The sequence below is a fragment of the Nannospalax galili genome, unplaced genomic scaffold (genome assembly GCF_000622305.1).
Source record: "Nannospalax galili isolate Female #2095 unplaced genomic scaffold, S.galili_v1.0 scaffold2271, whole genome shotgun sequence".
NCBI lineage: Eukaryota > Metazoa > Chordata > Mammalia > Rodentia > Spalacidae > Nannospalax > Nannospalax galili.
In genome coordinates, this window is record NW_008329329.1 from 431,182 (window position 1) to 452,753 (window position 21,572).

The following is a 21,572-nucleotide window of genomic DNA, read 5'->3' on the forward strand; positions in this document are numbered from 1 at the left end:
TAGGTGAGGGCGCAGGGAGAGGGAGCCGTTGTTCAGTGTTGGTGGGAGTATGAACTCCTCCAATGTGGAGACCAGTGTGGAAGTGTCTTAGAAAGCTAGAGACCTGCCACATGACCAGTGTCTCAGAAAGCTAGAGACCTGCCACATGACCAGTGTCTCAGAAAGCCAGAGAGACCTGCCACATGACACAGCTATGCCACTCTTGCCATGTACCAAGAGGGTCTTACACCCTACTGCAGTGACACCTGCTCACCCATGTCCCCCCCCCCTCCCGGCCTTGTTCACAATGTCTGTGAAGTAGAGTCAACCTAGATGTCCACCAGCACATGAAAGGACAAGGATGGAAAGTTTTCCTCAGCCTTACAGAGATGAAAATACACAGTGTGTGGGAAAATGGATGGAATGGAAAATATTAAATGAAACGACCCAGACTCAGAATGATGAATGCTGTATGAGTTCATATAAACGCATGTGTTCATATGCAGATCCTAGCTTCTAATTTTTTTTATATATGCATGACTGAGAGAGTGTAGATGCGAGGAGACTAGAAAGGGTCTCATCAGAAGAAAGAGCGGCAGTGGTGGCGGCAGCGTTAAAAGTGAGCTGTAGGGATGGCGGTAGAGCGTCATATGAGAGAAAGGGTGGGAATACTTGAGGGTATTTAGGCATGAGATGGAAACAATTGAGATGTCCTTCAACGGGTGAGTGGATTAACAAACCGCACCTCCCTGGTGGTCCGGTGGCTAGGATAAATGGACCAACAAACAATGTTACACCCATACAGAGGAATGTTGCTCGTTGACAGAAAGGAATAGGCAGTGGAGCCTCTGGATGGCATGAGGAACCGTGAATCCATACAGTCAGGTGCAAAATGCCATCTGAAAAGGCTGCTTACTGTGAGTTCATCTCCGTGACATGGTAGGAGAGGCAGAGCTGCTGGGACAGTGAAAAGAGACTAGCAGTCCCAGGGCTTGGAGTCCATCTCTGTGACTCCAGCACCTGGGAAGCTGCGGTAGGAGGATCATGAGTCTAAGGCCAGCAACAGCCATGTGTCCAGGCCTTACCTCAAACACACACACACACACACACACACACAAAAAAAAAAAAAATCTTGGTTGCCAGGGGAAGGAAAGGCAGGTAGGTGAAGCACAGGAATTCTTAGGATCATGAAACTGTTCTTTAGTATGTTAATACACTCCTCTACTGTGGTGACCAAATAACCTTGCAAGAAACAACTTCAGGAAGGAAGGGTTAATTTTGACTCATCGTTTAAGAAAGGACAGTCAGTCATGGCAGGGAAGGCAAGGTGGCAGGGGCAAGTGCCTACAGTCAGGAAGCAGAGAGCAGATGAGAAGTGCAGCCAGGCCATAAGTCCTCATGGCTGGGGCTGGAGAGAGCACTGACTACTCTTTCAGAGGCCTCGAGCTTAGTTCCTAGCACCCACATGGCAACTAACAACTGTCCATAACGCCAGTTCCAGGCTATTGTCCCCTTCTGGCTACCATGGGTATTGCACACACAGCTGCACTTATATGCAAAACACTCATACACCTGAAATACAAATAAACTCAGAAAACCTCAAGACCCACTCCTGGTTGCCTACTTCCTCCAGCAAGGCACCACTTCCTAAACGATGCCACCAGCTGGGGACTAGATGTTCAAATGTGTTAGCCTGAGGGGGTCATTTCATGTTCAAACCACAAGGGATGATGAATTCAAGTCAAACCCTTAGAATGTGCAAGACAAGAAGTGGCTCCCAGCAATGCATGTTGCTTAGCAAGTGTTGCTTAGCAATAATATGTGCCAGACAGACCATGCTTGTGCAAGCTGTGGTTGCAGAAGGTAGAAGATGAGGCCAGTGAGGGCCCTTGCAAACTCTCTTTCCAGCCATTTCTCAAACTGCTCTAAAAGAAATTAAGCCTATTCATTAAAAAGAAACGATAGTCCCTACTGATAATCAGAATTACGGTTTGTTTTTTTTTTGTCTTTTTTTGAGACAGGGTCTCCTTGTAGCCCCAGCTGTCCTGGAACTCACTATGTAGACCAGGCTGGCCTCGAACTCACAAAGATCCGCCTGCCTCTGCCTCCTAAATGCTGGGATTAAAGGCGTGCGCCACCACACCCGGCCAGAATTACACTTTTAAAAGTGAAATTTAATGAGTGCCCATCTAGCTCAGTCAGTAGAGTGTGAAACTCTTTGAAGTAAAATTTAAAATTTCCTTAACATATAAGTGACATTTTAAAAGCTTTATAATATTCACTGTTAGAGAGGTGTGAGGAAATAGACATTGTGGACAAAATTTCAAAACGGTAGCGTGCTTGTGGTTGGGGGGATGGCTCAGCAGTTAAGAGCACTGGATGTTCTTCCAGAGGACCAGGGTTTGATTCCCAGCTTTTTTTTTTTTTTTTTCGGTCTTTTTGAGACAGGGTCTTCCTGTAGCTCCAGCTGTCCTGGAATAGACCAGGCTGGCCTTGAACTCACAGAGATCCGCCTGCCTTTGCCTGGGATTAAAGGTGTGCACCACCATGCCCGGCGATTCCCAGCATTTAAATGGCTGCCAACAACCGTCCTTAACTCCAGCTACAGGGGGATCTGGACCCTCTTCTGGCCTTTGCAGACACCAGGCATACACATGGTGCACTTATGTGTGCTCAGGCAAAACGCTCATACACATAAAATAAAATAAATGTGATCTAAAAAATTATGGTAAAGAGTTCTGGGGAACAGTTTTCCATACTGATCAAAATTTTAAATGCACCTCACCCTTAAATCAAGACACTTAGTTTCTGATGAAGGTCCTGCAGATGAATAATTACACAAACGAACACTAAAGATATGTACAAATTGTGCCTACTGTGTAGTGTCATTTACACAGCAAAAGAGTGTTTCTAGAACCTATGTGTTATTAATGAAAGAGATCGTTCTTAGCTGTTGAGAAAGGGCACACATCGTAGGTGCTCGGTGATGACCAGCACAGCCACTTCCCTTAGCATTAAGCTGGGAGGATGGCTGGGACACCTGCTGTATCCAGTTAGACATGTAGAAATGCATTCATCGAGGAGTGCGTTAGGCGGTAACTGAAAATAGTGTGCAAATTAAATTAGGGTGCTGTGCAGACTTGGTTCTTTCCCTCCCAATCTCTTTTTCCTGTAGTCATCATAAATAAGCACTGCACTAATGAAATTCTCACTCTTCCACAAGGCAGCATGTCAAGCATCCTCATAAGAGAGCTGTTGACTGTTACAGCTTTTAGTTATGGCGATGGCCTCTAGATAAAGCTGACCGATTAGCGCGTTCTGGGTGTAGAAGGCAAACCTGAATGGCTGCCTGTGTTTAGTCTCGTTGGAGACCAGTTCCACCTGCTGTGTATGTGTTATCTGTAGCTGTTTTCATGCCCCAGCTAGAGAATTGAATGGTTAGGACAGACAACCACGTGCCCTGAAAGCCCAAAATGTTCAGTTCACTATTTGGTCCTTTCCGTGAGAGTTTGTGAACCTCTGCTAGGTTCTTATTGTTTCTGTGCCATGCCCTGCTGAACCTGCTTCTTTCTGTTTATAGAGGCCGTGGCACGAGTACGAACACAACTTCCAGATTATGTATAAAGTGGGAATGGGGCACAAGCCGCCAATCCCTGAAAGGTTAAGCCCCGAAGGGAAGGACTTCCTCTCACGCTGCCTGGAAAGCGACCCAAAGAGGCGATGGACGGCCAGCCAGCTCCTCGACCACTCTTTTGTCAAGGTTTGGCTGGTGGCTGAGATGGTCTTCTGCAGGGTTAAACATTTAAGCTCAGTTTTTTGTCTGGCACAAGGCATTTGGAAGCTTAAATATAAAACACTAGTATCTAAAATGTAGAAGAACCCAGTGTCTTAATATGTCAGAGAACATTTGAAGTACTCTTGAGACAGTTAAGTGGAACTTTTTTTTTTTTTTCCAGTCTTTCTGAGACAGGCTCTCTGTAGCCATGGCTGGCCTGGAATTCACTATGGAGACCAGGCTGGCCTTGATCTCACAGAGATCTGCCTGCCTGTATTTCCCATGTGCAGGGATTAAAGGCATGCATTACCACGCCTGGCTTGAGACAATTAAGTAGATTTTTTTTTTTTTTTTTTTTTTGGTCTTTTTGAAGCAGGGTCTCCCTGTAGTCCCAGCTGTCCTGGAACTCACTATGTAGACCAGGCTGGACTTGAACTCACAGAGATCTGCCTACCTCTGCCTCCCAAGTGCTGGGGCTACAGGCGTGTGCCACTACGCCCAGCTAATTAAGTGGAATTTTTAAAGAGGCTGAGGGCATGTTTTTACTCTTGAGAACATGTGGTCAGCTTGGCAGACAGAGGTTAGTGATACTTGCTATTAGGAGCTGTGATAGCAGCATGCACACCACCGTGGGGGCCTGAGGATTTGGTGCCCTCAGGTAATCCTAGGTACTGCTTTCTTAGAAATCAGGTACTTTGAGTCCGTTGACAGGATTTGGCCAGACAGAAGGGCAGACGAGTAGCTGAGGGAGCAGTGGAGTAGCTGGGAGTGAGTGAGGTTCTGAGAATACAGGATGGGCAGGGAAGCAGGGCAGCATGCAGGAGTTTCCCTGGGAGGGTACACCCTGGGAGGGGACAGCCTGGGAGGGTACACCCTGGGAGGGGACAGCCTGTGGGGGTACACCCTGGGAGGGTACAGCCTGTAGGGGTACAGCCTGGGAGGGTACAGCCTGTGGGGGTACACCCTGTGGGGGTACAGCCTGTGGGGGTATACCCTGTGGGGGTACACCCTGGGAGGGTACCCCCTGCTACAAGGCTAGCAAGGAAGGTGCATGTGGGGCTGAGAGTGGTCGATCACGGTGCTCACACCATGTGCAGGAATTGGAATGCCATGGGTGGTGAGCAGGTCCAAAGTGAAATTAAGTTAGGGAGGGGTCTAGGGTGGCTCTGGCTTGTCACCAGGCCATGAAGGGTCCATCTACCAGGATAGGAAAAAGGATTGAGGGTGTTGAGGTGGTGATGATCTCTTCAGCAGGGTTGATCCAAGGTTTGTTTGAACACTTGCTTGGGGATTTTAGGTGAGCATTTGGCTACTTGAGGCTGTCACCCAAGAGGAAACTGGACTAGGGGAGAGATTTGGAGCCCAGTAGTGTGGCTGGAGGAGTGTGTCAGAGAATCTTGAAGGTGGGTAGGAATGGCCTCTGGAGAGCAGTGTGGCAAGGCCCTGCACAGGTGTTCCCAGAGCAAGACAGGGTGGCGCGGCATGGGTGCCACTGTGTTGCGTGGAATTATGGAGCAAGCAGGTGGATTAACTAAGAGATGTTAGGGACTGGCGATTGCAGAACAGGTGTTTCCTAGTTGTCAATAGACAACACGTTGCCCCAGAATGGTGCACAAACATTTGAGGGAATTAGTTCTGTCAGTTCTCTGAGCTTTCCCTCCAGGGTCAGTGCTCGTGCCAGGTAGGCCACCGGGCCTTCCCTGTGGGCCTGAGACTGGGTACACACATGGCACATACATACACACGTGGGCACACACACAAGCATGGTTGCTCCTGCACGGGCTCAGTGCTCTTGTGCTTCCTCACAGGTTTGCACAGATGAAGAGTGAAGCTAACCAGCCCGTGGCCTAGTAGTGTGTGGACTCGGGAAATCTCCTTAATCACTACTGTATGTAATATTTACACAGACTGCAGAGTGCAGCACAGCCTTTTTAACCTTCCAAGACTGAAGACTGCACCGTGACAAGTGTCACTTCTGCTGCTCCTGTTGTCTGACACGGCACAGGACCCTCCCGCGTGATGGTGTCGACGGGGTTAAAGAAGCTGCATGTCAAGTGCCATTACTACTGTACATGGACCGTCGCCGTCGTCTCCTCCCTCCCTCGTGTGACTGAGAACCATGACATCAGTGTAGTGTTTTTGAAGAAAAGGTAGTGTTCTCAGGTGTCCTGGACCTTGCTTTAGTCCTGTTTGTTGTGTGCACTGTCTGTGAAACCTTGTTAATAAGCTGCAGGTTTGGTATGCAAAGGCTCATTAGTAAAATTGAAGAAAAGGTTCTTTTTTCAATAAATGGTTTATTTTAGGAAAGCTAAGTTATATTGTCTGTTAATGGCTTGCTGCTTAAGAGCTGGCAGGAGGCAGGGCCTACACTTCCACTCCTGCCCCTGCCCCTCGGTAGAAGCAGCACTGCCAGGCTCGCCCGTGGGGCTCGGCTGGCGTGGGGTGCATCCAGCCTGCAGCCCGCCAGTCACCTGTGGCTCAAGATAGCTGTGAATGCAGCCCGGTGCATTTCTAGATGACAGCGTCATATCACAGGGTCTCAAGGTTGGGCACCCTGATTCTAGGGTCACCTCGTTGACAAGGCCACGGCATTGGTGAAGCAACACTGATGGGGGCAGATGGCTCTGCCCTGCTGCTATAACAACCAGCCTTTATAATAGAGGCTTGGGCCTCATTATCACGTCAGGCCAAGATGTGTAAGTGCTAGATCAGGGTGAGTACTGCTGGGAGATCTCTTCACAAGAAAACATCCTTTTCAGAGTGTAACTGAATCTCAACAGTCAGCACTGGAAAGCAGCCAAATTATGTCACAGTTGCTGTTTTTTTTTTACTATCACATTTTTTTTTAACAACTGACCTTAAAGCTTTCTGAAATCTTTTTAGGAGATCACGGGTTTCCTCCTCATGTGAGCAGCTGACCCAAGTGGGGCATTCTTGCATCACCTCACTGTGGGGTTATTTAGTTGGTCTCTTCAGCTCAGAGACAAATGGCCAGGAAATGTCGACATCACAAAAGGATTTCTTCAGGCATTAGAATCTTGTTGCGGTGTTCTGCAGTTTGCCTGAGGTGAAGGCTCTCCCTGTCACACGAGTGGTTTTCTTCTGAGCTGCAGAGTGGTGCGACCACTCACAGTCAAACCCTAGAACCTTCCCACTGCCCTCGAAGAAACCTCGAGTTCATTTTTAGTCACTCCCCGTCCTTACCCATCGCTGTGCAACCATCAGCCGCTTCTTGCCCCTGGATTTGCCCATCGGGCATTTCGTGTAATCAGGGCCTCCCAGCGTGTGGTCTTTTGTGTCTCTTCTCTGCCGACATATTTCTGAGGTTCCCTTATGATGGAGCATGTACATGCATGTTGTTTACTCATGTCCTTGTTGAGGGGCACATGAATTGTGTGCCCATTTCGTTCATTGCTCACTTTAAGCAGGTCTTTGTATGGACATGTGCTTTAATGTCTTAGGGTTAGAATTGCTGGGTCATATGTGGTAGGTGTGTGTTTTGTCCAGAGCCGTTGTGTCATCTTACATTTGCTCCAGCAGCGCATGGCTGTCTCAGCTTCTCCGCACTCTGGTCAGCAGTGCTCACCGTCTGGCTTCGTAACCAGCCTCGCTGCCTACTGTGAAGTGGTGGTGCCCTGTGGCTTTGGTTTGTGTTCTCTAATGGTGTGAACAGTGTTCCCTGTGCTTATTGGCCATCCGTGTACCTTCTTTCTTGTTACATTTGTGTGTGTGTGTGTGTGTGTGTGTGTGCGTGCGTGCATGTGTGGGTGGGTGTGCACGTGTGCATGTGTTCATGGGCATGCACAAGTTAGAGGACCTCCACTATCTGGGTCCTGGGATGGAACTCAGGTCCTTAGGCCTGGTGGCAAGTGTCTTTACTGGCTGAGCCATCTTGCCAGCCTCATTCTTATATCCTCTTTGGAGAGATGCCTGTTCGGTTCTTTTGCCCATTTTGAAATTAGCTTATTTGTTGTCTTGCTGAGTTGTAAGAGGTTTGGGTGGTTTGTTTTCGTTTGATGCTTTGTCTCCTTTTCTATTGAATTTTTGTGAATTTCATACAATATATTTTGATCATATTTAGATCCCCTCCCCTATCTGCACTCCTCTGACCCTTACTATCCCCCACCCAACCAATTTCATTTCACCATATATATAATTTTTTTAAGGCCTATAAAGTCAGGTTTGTGTCCCCAAATGCCGTTTAGTGTGAGTCCATCCACTGATGCCTGGTCATCCTTCCAAGAGTCACGTCCTAAGAGACTGACTTTCACCTCCCAGCAGCCATCAGTTGCCAGGCATTCCTCGGGTGGGGTCGGGGTTTCTTACCCACTCCCCATGACTGCTGGGATTTTGTCTGGCTTGAGTTTGTGTGGGTCTTGTGTGAGTTGTCACCATTGCTGTGAGTCCATAGGCACAGCTTCCCAGCTGTCTGGAAAGAGATTCTTCTTTTTTTAAAATGTACTATGAGTAGAATTTCTTTACCAAATTTGTGATGTGAAAATGTCTTTTCCCAGCCTGTGGTCTATCTCTGTCTTTCATTTTCTTTGTGGTGTCTCTGAAGCTTTTTAAAAAATTTTTAAATATTTTTATTTATTTTATGTGTATGAGTGTATTGCCTGCATGTATGTGAGTGAACCCATGTCATGCAGTGCCCACGGAGGTAGGAAGATAGCATCAGATTTCCCTAGAACTGGAGTTAGAATGGTTGTTAGTCTCCATGTGGGTGTTGGGAGTCAAACCCGGGTCCTCTGCAAGATCACCTAGTGCTCTTAACCGCTGAGCCATCTTTCCAGCCCCTGAAGCTTTTATTTTTTTTAAGCCCACTCAATAACCCTTTCTTTATTGCTGTGCTTGTAGTGTTTAAGAAGTCATTGACCCATCTCAAGATAAAAAGATGGATGCCATTTTTGTCTAAAAATTTATTTTCACTCTTAAATTAGGCCTTTCATCCATTACAGTTAATTTTTATATGAAATGACATTGAGAGGTACAAATTCAGATATGGGTTCAAATTCTCCTTCTGAGTGTACATATTGGTACTTATTTAAAAGACTTCTTTCTCCTTTGAGTTGTTGTTTACAAGTTTCTAAAAAAGGAAATATGGGTCCTTCATCTTTGTTCTTATTTTTCAAGGTAGTTTTACCTCTTCTGGCTGATTTGCAATTTCCAAATGAGTTTCAGAATTAGCTTGTCCATTTCTACAAAAACAAAAGCAGCAGGGTCTTGGGATTTCTTTGAATCTGTGGAACACTTTGGTGAATATTTTCTCAAATTTAAGTCTTATAACCCATGAACACAGGATCTCTCCATTTATTTAGGTACTTAATATGAAGAAGTGTTTTATAATTCTCAGTGTTACAATTACAAACCTTCCTCCTCACCCCTACTCCCTCTCTAGCTCTCTCCCTCCCTCCTCTCCTTATGCCCTTGTTGGGGATAGAACAGAGACTTTGTCCATGCTGGATAAGTGTTCTGCCACTGCGTTATGTTGTAACTTGGTATACAACTAAGTTAAGTTCATTTCTAAAAATGGTCCTTTTTTTCATTCTAGTATAGGTGCAAATGTTTCTTAGTTTCATACTGGGCATTTATTGCACATACACCATCCGTAAATATACAGAATTTTCCCATATTCATCTTTTGTCTTGTGGCCTTGCCGAATTCCTTTAAGAGTTCTAGTTGTTTTTTGTTTTGTTTTGTTTCTTGTTTTTTTTTTAATATTTTATTATTTTTATTTTCTGTGTATGAGTGTTATGCCTGCATGTAGGTAAGTGTACCCATGTCATGCAATGCCCATGGACAGAAGAGGCTGTTGGATCCCCTGGAACTGGAGTTAAGGACAGTTGTTAGCTGCCATGTGGGTGCTGGGATTTGAACCTGTTCTTCTGCAAGAAGAGTCCATGCTCTTAACCGCTGAGCCATGTCTTCAGCCCCTAGTTAGCTGTTGTGTACTAGAAGCAACAGCTTTCCCCATCCACATACAAAGTCATGTGACCCAAGAACAAGGGCAGTTTTCCTTCTCCTGGGGTAAGTTCTAGTTGACAATTAAATATCTACCTTTTGTATGTTGCTTTCATTTGTAGTACTCCATGGAGGACTTTTCTTCCGCATCACGTGGGGGATGTTGTTCTGGGGCCTTTGTTTCTTAGGATGTCTTTGACTTCAGTATCAGGGAAATGTCCGCCTTCAGCCTTCCTACAATCAGCTGGAAGTTTTTTCTCTCTGTTTTCTCGGAGATGGTGACAGATTGATACTTTTCTTCATCCTTTAAATCTTAAGTGAAATCAGCAGGGCCTGGGTGTCTCTTTGCAGGAAGATTTTGTTACTCTGTGCTTGTTGGGTGTCTTTTTATTTCTCCTTTCATGGAGTTCAAGAATCGAACTCTTTCTACTCAATCTCACCCAAGTTGTCTGATTTCTTGACAGACTTGTTCATTATGTCCCCAGTCATACTGTTTTTATGGGGCTTGGCAGTGCTCTCGGCTTGTACCTGAGTTTACCAATCTGCCTTCTCTTCTCCCTTGCTAAATAAAGGTTTATCAGTTTTGTTGATCCTTTTAAGCAGTTGACTTCTGGTTTCATTAATCTTTTCTGTTTTCTTTCCATATTGATCTTTGTTGTTTCTTTTTATGTGCTTTGGGTTTAATATACCCATCTTTTAAAAGAGAAGACAAGGGACTGAAGAGATTGCTCCGCAGTTAAGAGCAGTAGTAGAGGACCCGGGTTCAATTCCCAGCACCCACATGGCAGTTCACAACTGTCCATAACTCCAGTTCCAAGGATCGTTCGAAGTGCTCTTCTGACCTCTGCAGGCATTGTACACCAGCAGTGCATTTACACACAGGCAGGAAATACACTCATACACATAAAAAAAAAGTAAAATATTTTTAAAAGGCAAGTGAAGATGAGGTATTAATAAAAATAATCCATCAGGTTGCTCTAGTTAGTAGGTCATAAGTTGACACTGCACCCTGAGCACTTGTAAAGGTGATGTCTCACTAAGAAAAGCAGTTGCAGTGTAGACACAAAGGCTTCTAATGTGGCAGTGTCCATCTGCCTGCACTCAGTTCTGCAGAGCCTGCTTGGTAGGTGCCTCCTGTAAAGGTCCAAGTGTTTGGTTTGTGGGCCACACGATGCTAGTAGCAGCTACTGGGCTCAGCAGGCACAACATGGGGAGCTATCCAGTGTGTGGACATGGCTGTGCTCCAGTAGGACTGGGTTCAGAGCAGCACAAACCACGTATGACCCACAGACCAGTTTTCTAGCCTTTTCTCTGGTAATTAAACAGAATCAAGAAACTGCCAGAGGAGGATGACCTCAAAGAAACAGTTTTCAGACAGCTGGTCAGTTGCTCATATGAACTCACAGCAGTGGTGACAGCATGCACAAGACCCATGCAAGCTCAAACCAGACAGAATCCCAGCACAGATACAGGGAAGTGGGTAAGAAACCCCAGCCCGACCCTAGGAACTTTTGGCAACCGATGGCTGCCGGGAGAGGGAGGGAGAGAGACAGTCTCTTTCAGGGATGGGATGGACTCTTGGTAGGTTAACCAGGCTCCAGTGGATGGAGCACGCTGATGGTCATTTGGGGACACAAAGTAGACTCTATAGGCCTTAATATATATGTACAGATAGGGGAGGGGATCTAAATACCATCAAATTATATTGTATGAAAATCGCAAAAATTCAGTTGAAAAAAAACTGTGCTTCCTTCTTAGCCTGTAGAATGCCTGAGTCTGTGAACCAGACTCAGAAGCAGTCCTGTCCACAACTGGGTGTGCAGCAGTGCACACTGTTTATTCCAACAGTGTGAGAAGTGTGACGTGCGCAGATGGGGCAGCTACAAGGGGACAAGACAGCTTTCCTTGTGGGCCTTTCTTTTCCGTGGTTCTAGAGGGCTGCTCCAAAGCACGCCTGGTCGCAGTGAGGAACCGACCGCGTTAAAGCCCTGGAAATTTCTTTGTCCTCACAAACTGCTTAGGCTTTGGGAAGGTGCAGAACATGATCAGGAAGAGTCGAAGGACTGCAACTGCAAGGATGGGGTGTGTGGAGGCCAGCCCTCTTTTCCTGTTCTAAGGAGGTGAGTCGGCTAGTCACCAACAGTGCATTGAAGCTGTAGCTTCTCACTGGGGGTGTCTGGAGTTATCTGACAGCTCGGGTGCTTAGTGCGGGATGGAAACTCCTGTGACGGGTGCACTTGAAATGTTTGCCACTTGTCCCTTCCACAGCTCCCTGCCCCGGTCTCAGAAGGCCCAAGCCCTAGACCCTCCCTCACAGCGTTCCAGAAACAGCAGCCTGCCATGTCTTTTGTAGAAGCATGGCTCCTTTTTCTTTTTGTCTTTTTGAGACAGGGTCTCTCTGTAACCCCAACTGGCCTGGAACTCATTATGTAGACCAGGCTGGCCTCAAACTCACAGAGATCCGCCTGCCTCTGCCTTCCGTGTGTTGGTATTAAAGGTATGCGCCAACACACCCGGCCTAGCGTGGCTCTTTTCCTGTAGCATTGGGTGATTGTTTCTTAGCCATCACAATCATCTGTTTTGGAATTATTGTAGACACAGGCAACTTCACAGGCGTGGACCCACTCTTGTGTGGTCTCTTCCTCTAGGTAACAAGGTAGCCATGCTGTACAACTCCAGCAGGCAGTGTTGACTTTGCTTTTCAGTGGGCAGCATCTTCTGTAGCCGCCTTCTGTTTCGGGATCCTTTTAATTGCGAGGCATTTTCGAGCTGAAATCAGCCTTGTTCTGTGCTGATTAGTACTTTATACACCCAGCTATCACACAGTTCTCTTCACTCCAAGGCCTCCCTGACCCTGCTTCCCAAGTTTCTTCTGTAATCCTTCTAAATCCCAGCCTCCCTTTAGCTTGCCAGTACCTGTTTAGAGCTGTCAGAACTGGTTGTTACAGGTGTTCTGACTGTAGTATGGGCACTGGGTTCCATGCTGTGTACATACTAACATTAATGTCAGTCAAACAGATGTGGGTTGTCTCAGTGGAGTGTCTAATCAGAGAGGCGACTATGAACATGTGGTTATAAATGTGAGGTTCCATCCCACTCTCCTTTGTCCCTCTGGTGCCTTGAATGGTGACTAGTGAGAGACACCCAGTAAAGCCTTTCTGAGGAGATACTACCTTGGGAGTGGAAGGGGGAGAGTACACAACTAGGCCATGTGCTGGAGGCAGAGGGACAGGTGGCCATGATGCGGTGGGGAAAGGGACCTCCTACCACCTCTGATGATGGTGGAGCAAGGTTTGGGAAAGAACTACACTTCTCAAATTAAAGACTTTAAAAAATATATTTATTTACTGTGGCTGAGCGTGGTGGCACACACCTTTAATTCCAGCAGTTGGGAGCTAGAAGCAGGCAGATCTCAACAGCTTAAGGCCAGCCTGGTCTATATAACAAGTCTCAAGCCAGCCAGGGTTATATAGTAAGACCAGTTTTTTGGGGTGTGTGTGTATGTATGACAGCTTGTGAGAACTGATTCTTTCCTTCTACTGAGTGAGTTCCAAGGCTTGAACTCAGATCGTCAGCCGTCAGGTTCCTTTATCCACTGAGCCATCTCACCAGCCCCATTTTCTCAAATTAAAATGTTATGTAGAATTTTATTTTATCTAATCCATTTAAGCCAGACCTCCTAGTGGTTTCTATCAGAAACTTCTTTTTTGGTGTTGTTCTTAATCTTTTTGAGATAGGGTCTCCCTGTAGCTGTAGCTGACCTGGAACTTGATATGTAGACCAGGCTGGCCTCAAACTCATAGAGATCCACCTGCCACTGCCTCCCAAGTGCTGGGATTACCACACCTGGCTATCAAACACTTTTTTTTTTTAAAACTAGGTGCACCTAAAATGTGTTACTTAATAACTTTGATTATGATGAAGTTTGTAAGATATTCTTTTTCTAATATTTTATTATTTTTATTTTATGTGTATGAGTATATTGCCTGTATGTATGTGAGGGGACCCGTGTCAGCACCCGTGTCGTGCAATGCCATGGATGTCAGAAGAGGTCTTTGGATTCCCCTGGAACTGGAGTTAAGGACGGCTCATAGCTGCCATGTGGGTGCTGGGAATTGAACCCGGGTCCTCTGCAAGAGCAGTCAGTGCTCTTAACTGCTCCAGCCCTCAGACTCTTTTTAATCATATTTTGGCTCAGCCCACCAGTAAGCAATAGAAAAAGATTGCTAATGGCACATTATGATCTAGTCATCAGCTTTTTATGGTAAAAAGCCCAGGTGTACATTCCCCTGCACTCACTGTCCAGCTCCTCGCTGAAACGCAGATCTAGTTTGATAATGCATTTGAAAGGTGACTTTGGTCAATCTACCCAGTTGCCGCTGTTTCTTCTACATACTTGGGTCATCTGTTTTTTATGTCCCAGACTCGTGGCAGAATGACCTTTGAAGTTCATTCCTTCTCTTCCCTCTTTAAATTGCCTCCCTCCAACCTGCCTTCCTCCCATCTCTTTACTCAAAAATCATTCCATGATTCCAGTAACCTCCTGTGCCTAGATACTACTGTGTAATCCAGGAAACAGAAACTCACCACTTATCCAGAGCACCTCATTGACCTACCTGAGCTAGGGGTGTGCTGGGCCTCCCTGTGTTCAGTCCTCTGTCTTTGAGAGGCAAAGGAAAGGAGAGGAGAGGTTCCTGCCTTGGCTTCTCTCCCGCAGAGCGCCCACCGACCCTGCAGTGTTTTAACATATACATACATACACACACATATATATATATATACACACACACACAGACACACACACACACACATACATACATACACACTTTAAAAGCCTGAGCATGCAAGGACAGGGTCGAATGGCCTCTGAATCACAACTGGTGACTCTGCCAGATGTCCTAGGACGTTCAGCAGATGACCTGGCTAAAACCAGCTTGGGAATATAAAAAAGGAAAGTCGGGCATATACAATTTGATTCATTTTAGAAATCTAAAGGAATGATTTTGCAGTGGTCCTAACTTTGTGTTCATATCACTTAGTTCCTAAGTACTGATCATAACAGAGATGCCAGAGATTTTGAAAGTACATATTTCCACAGCATGTCGGGTAAGAGCACTAATGGGAACTCTTGTGTGAGCCTTCCCCGGTGGGCAGCTTACCTCACACGGCCCTAGGAGATATTTCTAAACACTGAAAAGACCTACGTAGGCAATTAATACATGCTTTTTTGTCAGTTCACGGCCTTAGTCTTCACAGGACCAGGATGAAGCAGAAAGGGATGCCTAGTTTGTCTCTGTTTATCACCCCGTGCTTGGTGCTGTATCAAGTGATGGCTTATTTCAGCCTAATTGTGCTTAGGAAAGGCTCTATTTCACTTCAGGAAGGGGTATCCAAAGGGAAATTCATAAGTTAAGCTTCTGTCCTTCCTGCAGCCAATATCCACCAAGGACTGCAGTGATGAGGCCCTTGTGCCCAGGGACCCTACCCTAACCCTCAGAGATGACTCCCCGATGAGACACATTATTTAGGTAGTGTTTTGATAACATATTCTGTGTCTGGACCAAAATAATAATTTCAAATAGTTGTCCGTCATAAACAGATGCTATGGCTGATGCCAGGAATGGAATTGTCTAATGCCCAGCAAGACAACAGCGCCCTTGGGTCTTTACCCTCCTTTTGTGACGTATCTGATGCATCTTGTGCTTCCAAGCCATCAGGACAGATTAAAGTCTGGAAGCACCTAACTGTTGAGCCCACAGTGCACTGTGGCTGTGAGGGCCAAGTGAGGGTTGTGGTTGCCCAGTGCATACGAGGTGCTGGTGGGCACCATGCAGGCTTGGGAGTCTGAGCTGGTGCCGCCGTTGCCCTTCACATGTCTAGTCGTAGAGGACAGAGATCACCATTTACAAACCTGCCTGGTCCTCTGCCCAGCGTGTCCGCTGAGGGTCAGATTGGAGCTTTGTTTATCCTGATTAATACAGAGGAAACTGTTTCCAGTTAAATCTGTGAAAATTACCCTATGGGAGCAACAGTTTCTGAGAGGCCCCATGCTGTCACTTCAGAACACAGCCCCACAGAACAGAAGGGATGTCAGGGAGGACAAGTGCGTACAAGTGCACACCCAGACCACACGGGGGCGCCCGGCTCACCCCTGCGGTAGACTCGCATTGAGTAAGAATGTTCATTGGAACCAGAGCCTGGGCTGCTGCTGGTCCAGCTGTCCTGCTTGGCTGCACCTGTTGTCACAGCTGGGACTCTTCCAACACTGTGCTGAGCTGCTGCGAGGCCTGAGGGATCAGAAAGGGAACCAGCGTGGACTCATCACACAGCACAGCAGGTTCACATCTGCTCACTCCATTCCCTCCGAGCCACGCTCCAGAACCACTTGAGTTGAGGCCCTTTAACATTGGTGTAAGGGGACAGTAAGTGTGACTTCTTGAACTTGGAAGGTGCTTTCCTGGATGTTGTGGGGAAGACGTGAGGCCTCATAGGCAGCTGTAGGCTCAGGCCCATCTTTCTACACACTTTGAAACTCCAACTGAGGTGCAGTTTGGCACTCGGCACTCCTGCAGACAGGTCCCACGGGAGGCCTGTGGAGCCCAGGGTCAGCTTTTCATTTATCTGGTGAGTGTGTCGAAAGTGCACAGTGCTTTGGAAAAGACTGGCTCTGCCCCCACAGGACCCGCACTACCTTTCTACGCACATCTGTATGAATGACCTACCTCTGCTCTTCCTGAAATGGGCCACTGCTCGAGACCAGTTTAGACAGAGTTTATATTGTGATCAGTCCTTCAGACCTCTGTGGGCATAAAAGAAAAATGCTGGCTTTTAAAGTTACCTCTCCAAGATTTTCCTTAGATTTATTTAGAAATAAAGCATCTGAGATTTCCATACTCTGTGACCACCTGAAATTGGCTTTATCTCTGAAACTCAGTGTGCCCCAGTTCCTCTGTGGCCCATCATGTGCCTGACCAGCCACCGAGTTCCTCCCCACTCTGTGCTGAGTGAAGGGCTGATGTCTCTCAACAAGGAAGCTGCCTTCATGACCTTGTGTCTTCGGCGTGCATTGCATTCCCAGCCTTCAATCTGCAGGAGTCTGGGATGCCGCCTTTAGCACCCACATCCGAGTCCATCTCGCACGCAATTTCAGTCCATTTTTGTCTGCCACCTTGAATTACCAGAACAGGCTCTCAGCTCCACCAAGATGGAGATATGATTTAGCAACATGAGACAAAACTCCCAGTCCACACTGCTCTCCTTAGGGAGCAGGAGGGGCACTTGACTCCACATGTGTCATAGAAAACTAAATACCATGGGAATCAAATCGGGTTCTTAGCTGAAGCGACCTGAAACCCAGGTTGGGAAACAGGCAGGTGATAAGATTCTTTCTGAGGAATCTGCCAGTCTGCCACTGCCTCGAGGGGCTAGGGCAGGAGCACAGCCAGGTTCCTCTGCCACATCCCACTTTTCTTCACAGAGGTCAAGTGATTGAGGCACAGGCTGTCCGGGTCTCTCCTTCCGCAACATGGTCCCTTCTGTGTTGTTGGCCACTCTGCTCTTCCTAAAATCCCTCTGACCTGGTACCAAAGGCCCATGTGGAGGCAACCTTCTCATCCTTCACCCAACTTGTTCAATGATACTAGCTTCTTAAAGTGAACCTCTTTTTACCCTTGCATCAAATCAACCCCAGAGGTGAGTGTCATTCTCGTTTTACAGATGGGCAGTTGGGCTCATGGAGGTTGGTAGGCAGACCTGTCTGGATCTTATACTGATGTAGCTGTGGAGTTCAGTGAGGGTGAGCTCTGTCACTTAGGCCACCCCAGGTGCTGCATCAGGTGTACCTGTTCACCTGGCTCAGGTCCCCAGCCAAGGTGGCCTTAAGATCCAGGCCTGTAAGGGATATTCAAAGACACACAGGACCCCATATACTTCTGCAGCTCCAGGTTACCCTGCCCGAGAAGTTGTGCCCAATCTTCTGCCTATGCACCTCTGGGCCTCATGTGGTTGGCTGAGTGGATGCACCTTGTCTTCAACGACCCTGCTGTGGAAACTCAGCCCCCAGTCTCTTTCTATTCTGCCCCACAAAAAGCCAGAATATGGTGGTCTCAGCTCTACAGGTTGAGGCTAATTTGTATCAGCAATACCTTGTCCCAAAAGTGCAGATCTCTAGAGTGCTTGTCACTCCTGGGCTCATCTAGGTCAGTCACGTGTTGTTGTCACTTAGTGACTCAGTGCACAGACCTCTAAGTATGAAGTGACCCTGGGCAGGATGTGCTCTTGGTGGGCTCTGCCAACTTTTCTGGGAGCCAGTTTGTAACCACAGCAAAATAGGTTTGTACCAGGCAGTGTGTGACTGCACTCGGGGAGTAAGACGTCAGTCCGAGTCCCACTGATGTCCCAGTCTAAGAGGATGTGCTGTCCAGTGTTTTAACTGCCCCTTTCTGGGACATCACTGCCTGTTTTCCCTTCTTGCCTTGCATCTGGCCTCTATTGGCGGCCCTTAGTCTGCAGGAGTCTGCTGATGGGCTGCTCCTCTCAAAACTACTTGAGATGCTGGAGAGCTGAACCATTTCATGGTGTAACATGGGAGCCCACGGGTGAAGGCAGCGCCCAGGATGATTTCAACAAGTATTTTGCTGAGCAGCACCTGGCTTCTTGGTGGATGCCCACACGCACATGTACATGCTAAAAAAAAGGATGCAGTGTCTTAAAAATGACCCTGCAGTTGTTTCAAAGGTTCTCCAAATTCTGTGATTGCTTCTTATGTCTTTATAACATTTAGTCTCAAAATCAGTGTCCTAAGACATTTAGGACTTATTCTAGTGGCCTTAGCGGACACTTCAGTGAGACTGGACTCCAAAGCTGCCTCCAGAGTCCCTTCGTGTGTCATGGAAACCCTCAGCTGGTCTCCAAGAGCTCCTAGCTTTGCCTTTGCTCAGAGGGGGTTGGCAGGGACGGAACCACATCTCAGAGGGGGTTGGCGGACATGGAACCACATCTCAGAGGGGGTTGGCAGACATGGAACCACATCTCAGGGGGTTGGCAGGGATGAAACCACATCTCCTTCAGGATGCATCACTGCTGCATACTGTAGTGGTTAATATTGTCAGCTTATCAGGTCGAGAATTGCCTAGGGACAAGCCTTTAGGCTTGAGGGTGAGGGCTTATCTAGAGTAAGTCTAACTGAGGGAGGAAGACCCATCTTAACTGTAGGTGGCACCGGTCCATAGGCTGCAGTCCTTAGCATTCATCACTCTCTGCTTCCTGACTGTGGATGCAATGTGAGCAGTCTCTTCACGCTTCCACCACCATGACTTCCCCACCATGATGGGCCGTGTCCTTGGATTGTGACCCAAAACAAACCCTTCCTTTCTTAAGTTGATTCTGTCAAGTATTTTGCTGCAGCAACAAGACTGGTAACTGTGGCCCAGGCCCACCAAATGACCTGTCAGTGTGCAGTGTGCAGGGCCCACAACACCTCGGCTCCCTGGCCATTCCCCACTACAAACACAGCTAGTGGCTGCTGGCTGGAAGATCAAATCCAGGACAGAGTGCAGAGTGAAGCATTTGTGTAAACATATGCCACAGATGACCCAGACAAACACTTTAATGTTTTCTTTTTTGGAAACATAATTTAGTCATCTTACCTAAAGCACTTTTCACTCTGTCTCTGGCAATCAAGGGTTACAGAAGACGCAGCACCGAAGGATGACAGGGATACCTTCCCCTCCACCCCAGCCCTGCCTGCAGCCTCATATACCCTTTGAAGTGTCACAGAACCAGGTGCACGCAAACACACTTCCATTCTCTCTCTCTTTCCCTTCTTTCTCACACAAGACAAATGTGTGCACATGAACAGAAAGATAACCAAATCCACTACATCACATGGGAAAAAAGACTTGAGAGCATCTTCCTTCCCTTCTGGCTCTGAGACAAACTCCATGGCTGGAGAGGCTGTGACTTCTGCTGGTCCCACAGGGCTCCCCAGCCGCGATCACTGAGTCCCACTAAGAAGGCTAGGCAGAGGCCACCAATTCCCCAAGGTTCCCTTTGGAGGTGACATCCCCAGTCAGTCACTCTGCTTCTGTTTGTTGTCGATGTTGCCATAGGCAGAGCCCTTGTCGATCTCTGTCACGCCTATCATCCATCGAACTCCCATGGAGGCTGCAGAGACGGGGAAGGGGAGAGTTAGGAGCCCGGATGTGTTCCAGGTGCTTCACCACAGGAACCATTGAGCTTTCTTGGTATCCTTCAGCACATCTGACATTAAAAGGCTCAGTGGGCTGCTCTGCCTGGGATGCGGGGGGTTCATCCTGGATAGTGGAGGTAAACAGTTTGGCAGGCGGTATGGAACTATCCACAGAGCTCACAGAATGCTCTGCTTTCGGTGTTGATTGTCCAAGGCAAAGGTGGCTTGGAGCTGTTAGGGCAGGAGCCTGTGAGGTGGAGCTTTTGAGGATGCACAGGGGGCCTGGGGAATGCAAGAACCCCAGAACTGCATGCTCCACAAACACCACTGTTTTGGGCTGAGCACAGGGAGCAAAGTCACTGCCCCTGTGGACAGCCCTTGTTCTCCGAAGCTGTGGCCTGTGACACAAGTAACCCCAAGAAACTCACCCAGAAGTTGCTATGTGGCCCTATGGGCATGGCTTTGTGAGCTCCTTGAATGCTAGGCCATGTCTGAATCACCTCTTTGTGCCCAATGTTGAACATACAGCCTGGCAAACAGTTTTTGATCTTATAGGTGAGCAAGCAAATGCAGCCCACCAAATCATGGCAACACGTCACAAAGCACGAGCACCGAGCTCTGTGTAAGCTGGTACTCAGGGTCAGGCAGTGGATGGGGGCAGGGAGGACAGGCCAACCCATCTGGAACATGCATGCCCTGTGGTTATTAACAAGTCAAGAGGTGTCTACTTGGGATCCTCTTGTGAGGCTGGAACTTGAGCCCTGTCCTGATTTTGGCACTTGTGTGGAGTGCCTCATCAGCAGAAGGAACATGGAGACCACAGAGAGCAAGGTAAGTAAAGTGTGGACTCTCGCTCAAAGGCCTTGGGAAGAGAAGGGAGGCTAGCACAGAGCAGTTCAGGGGAAATGCTGGACTTGAGGGGGCTGCAAACTGGAATATGATGCCAGCAGGACATGACAGTCCCTCAGGTTCTCCTAAAGATACTTCCTGTGTGTGAAGCAGAGGCCGAGGTTGGCCATAGCTCACAGGCCCTGTGGCGCTGAGCAGCCCTGGTCAGCTTCCCTTGCAGCATCCAGTGTGTGTGTGGCGGGGGGGGGGTGTCTGAGTTAGAAGGTGCTTTCTTACCCATCCTCTTCTGCACTTCTTTTTTCCCTTCTAGGAATGGGTGTTATTTTAATATTTTAACATTAAAATGTAACTATAGGGGCTGGTGAGATGGCTCGGTGGTTACGAGCACTGGCTGTTCTTCTAGGAGACCTGGGATTGGTTCCTAGCACCCATATGGTAGTTAACAACCATCCTTAACTCCAGTTCCAGGGGACACAACACCCCTCTTCTGGCCTCTGTGGGCATTGCATAACACAGATGCACTTACATACTTGCAGATAAAACATTCATACACATAGAAATAAATAAATCAAAAAATTATTTACTGTTTCTACAATTTTTAGAAAGCCTGTCATAGAGTATCTGTTAGGGAAGTAAGCACCAGTGTGCCTATTTTAGCCAGAGCCTAGAATGAGTCAGCCTGGTGCAGACAGTGAGGTTGGAGTACGTGCTAGGATATCAAGGTGCTTACAATTTACTAGGTGAGAAAAAGTGGGTTCAGAAGATGCATCTAGCAGGGTGATCTGTGCCTTGATGCCTGAAGCTGCAATGGTCACTAAG

At 47.5% G+C, this 21,572-nt stretch overlaps 2 protein-coding genes across 5 annotated transcripts in view; one reads left to right on the forward strand and one right to left on the reverse strand.

The window, feature by feature from the left end:
• Positions 1-6,063, forward strand: part of Map3k4 (mitogen-activated protein kinase kinase kinase 4) — a 111,015-nt gene extending 104,952 nt beyond the window's left edge. For all 3 annotated transcript variants that reach the window (XM_008836711.2, XM_008836706.2, XM_029565230.1), the window contains 2 exons: positions 3,560-3,739; positions 5,563-6,063. In XM_008836711.2, the coding sequence (XP_008834933.1) occupies positions 3,560-3,739; positions 5,563-5,583 (201 nt within the window). In that variant the 3' untranslated portion in view covers positions 5,584-6,063. The remainder of the gene's footprint in view (positions 1-3,559; positions 3,740-5,562) is intronic.
• A 13,241-nt stretch (positions 6,064-19,304) lies between these two features.
• Positions 19,305-21,572, reverse strand: part of Agpat4 (1-acylglycerol-3-phosphate O-acyltransferase 4) — a 126,792-nt gene continuing 124,524 nt past the window's right edge. The window contains exon 8 of one of the 2 annotated variants that reach the window (XM_029565240.1): positions 19,305-19,879. In XM_029565240.1, coding sequence (XP_029421100.1) covers positions 19,785-19,879 — 95 coding nt within the window. In that variant the 3' untranslated portion in view covers positions 19,305-19,784. The remainder of the gene's footprint in view (positions 19,880-21,572) is intronic. The other variant, XM_008836720.3, reaches the window with a different exon arrangement.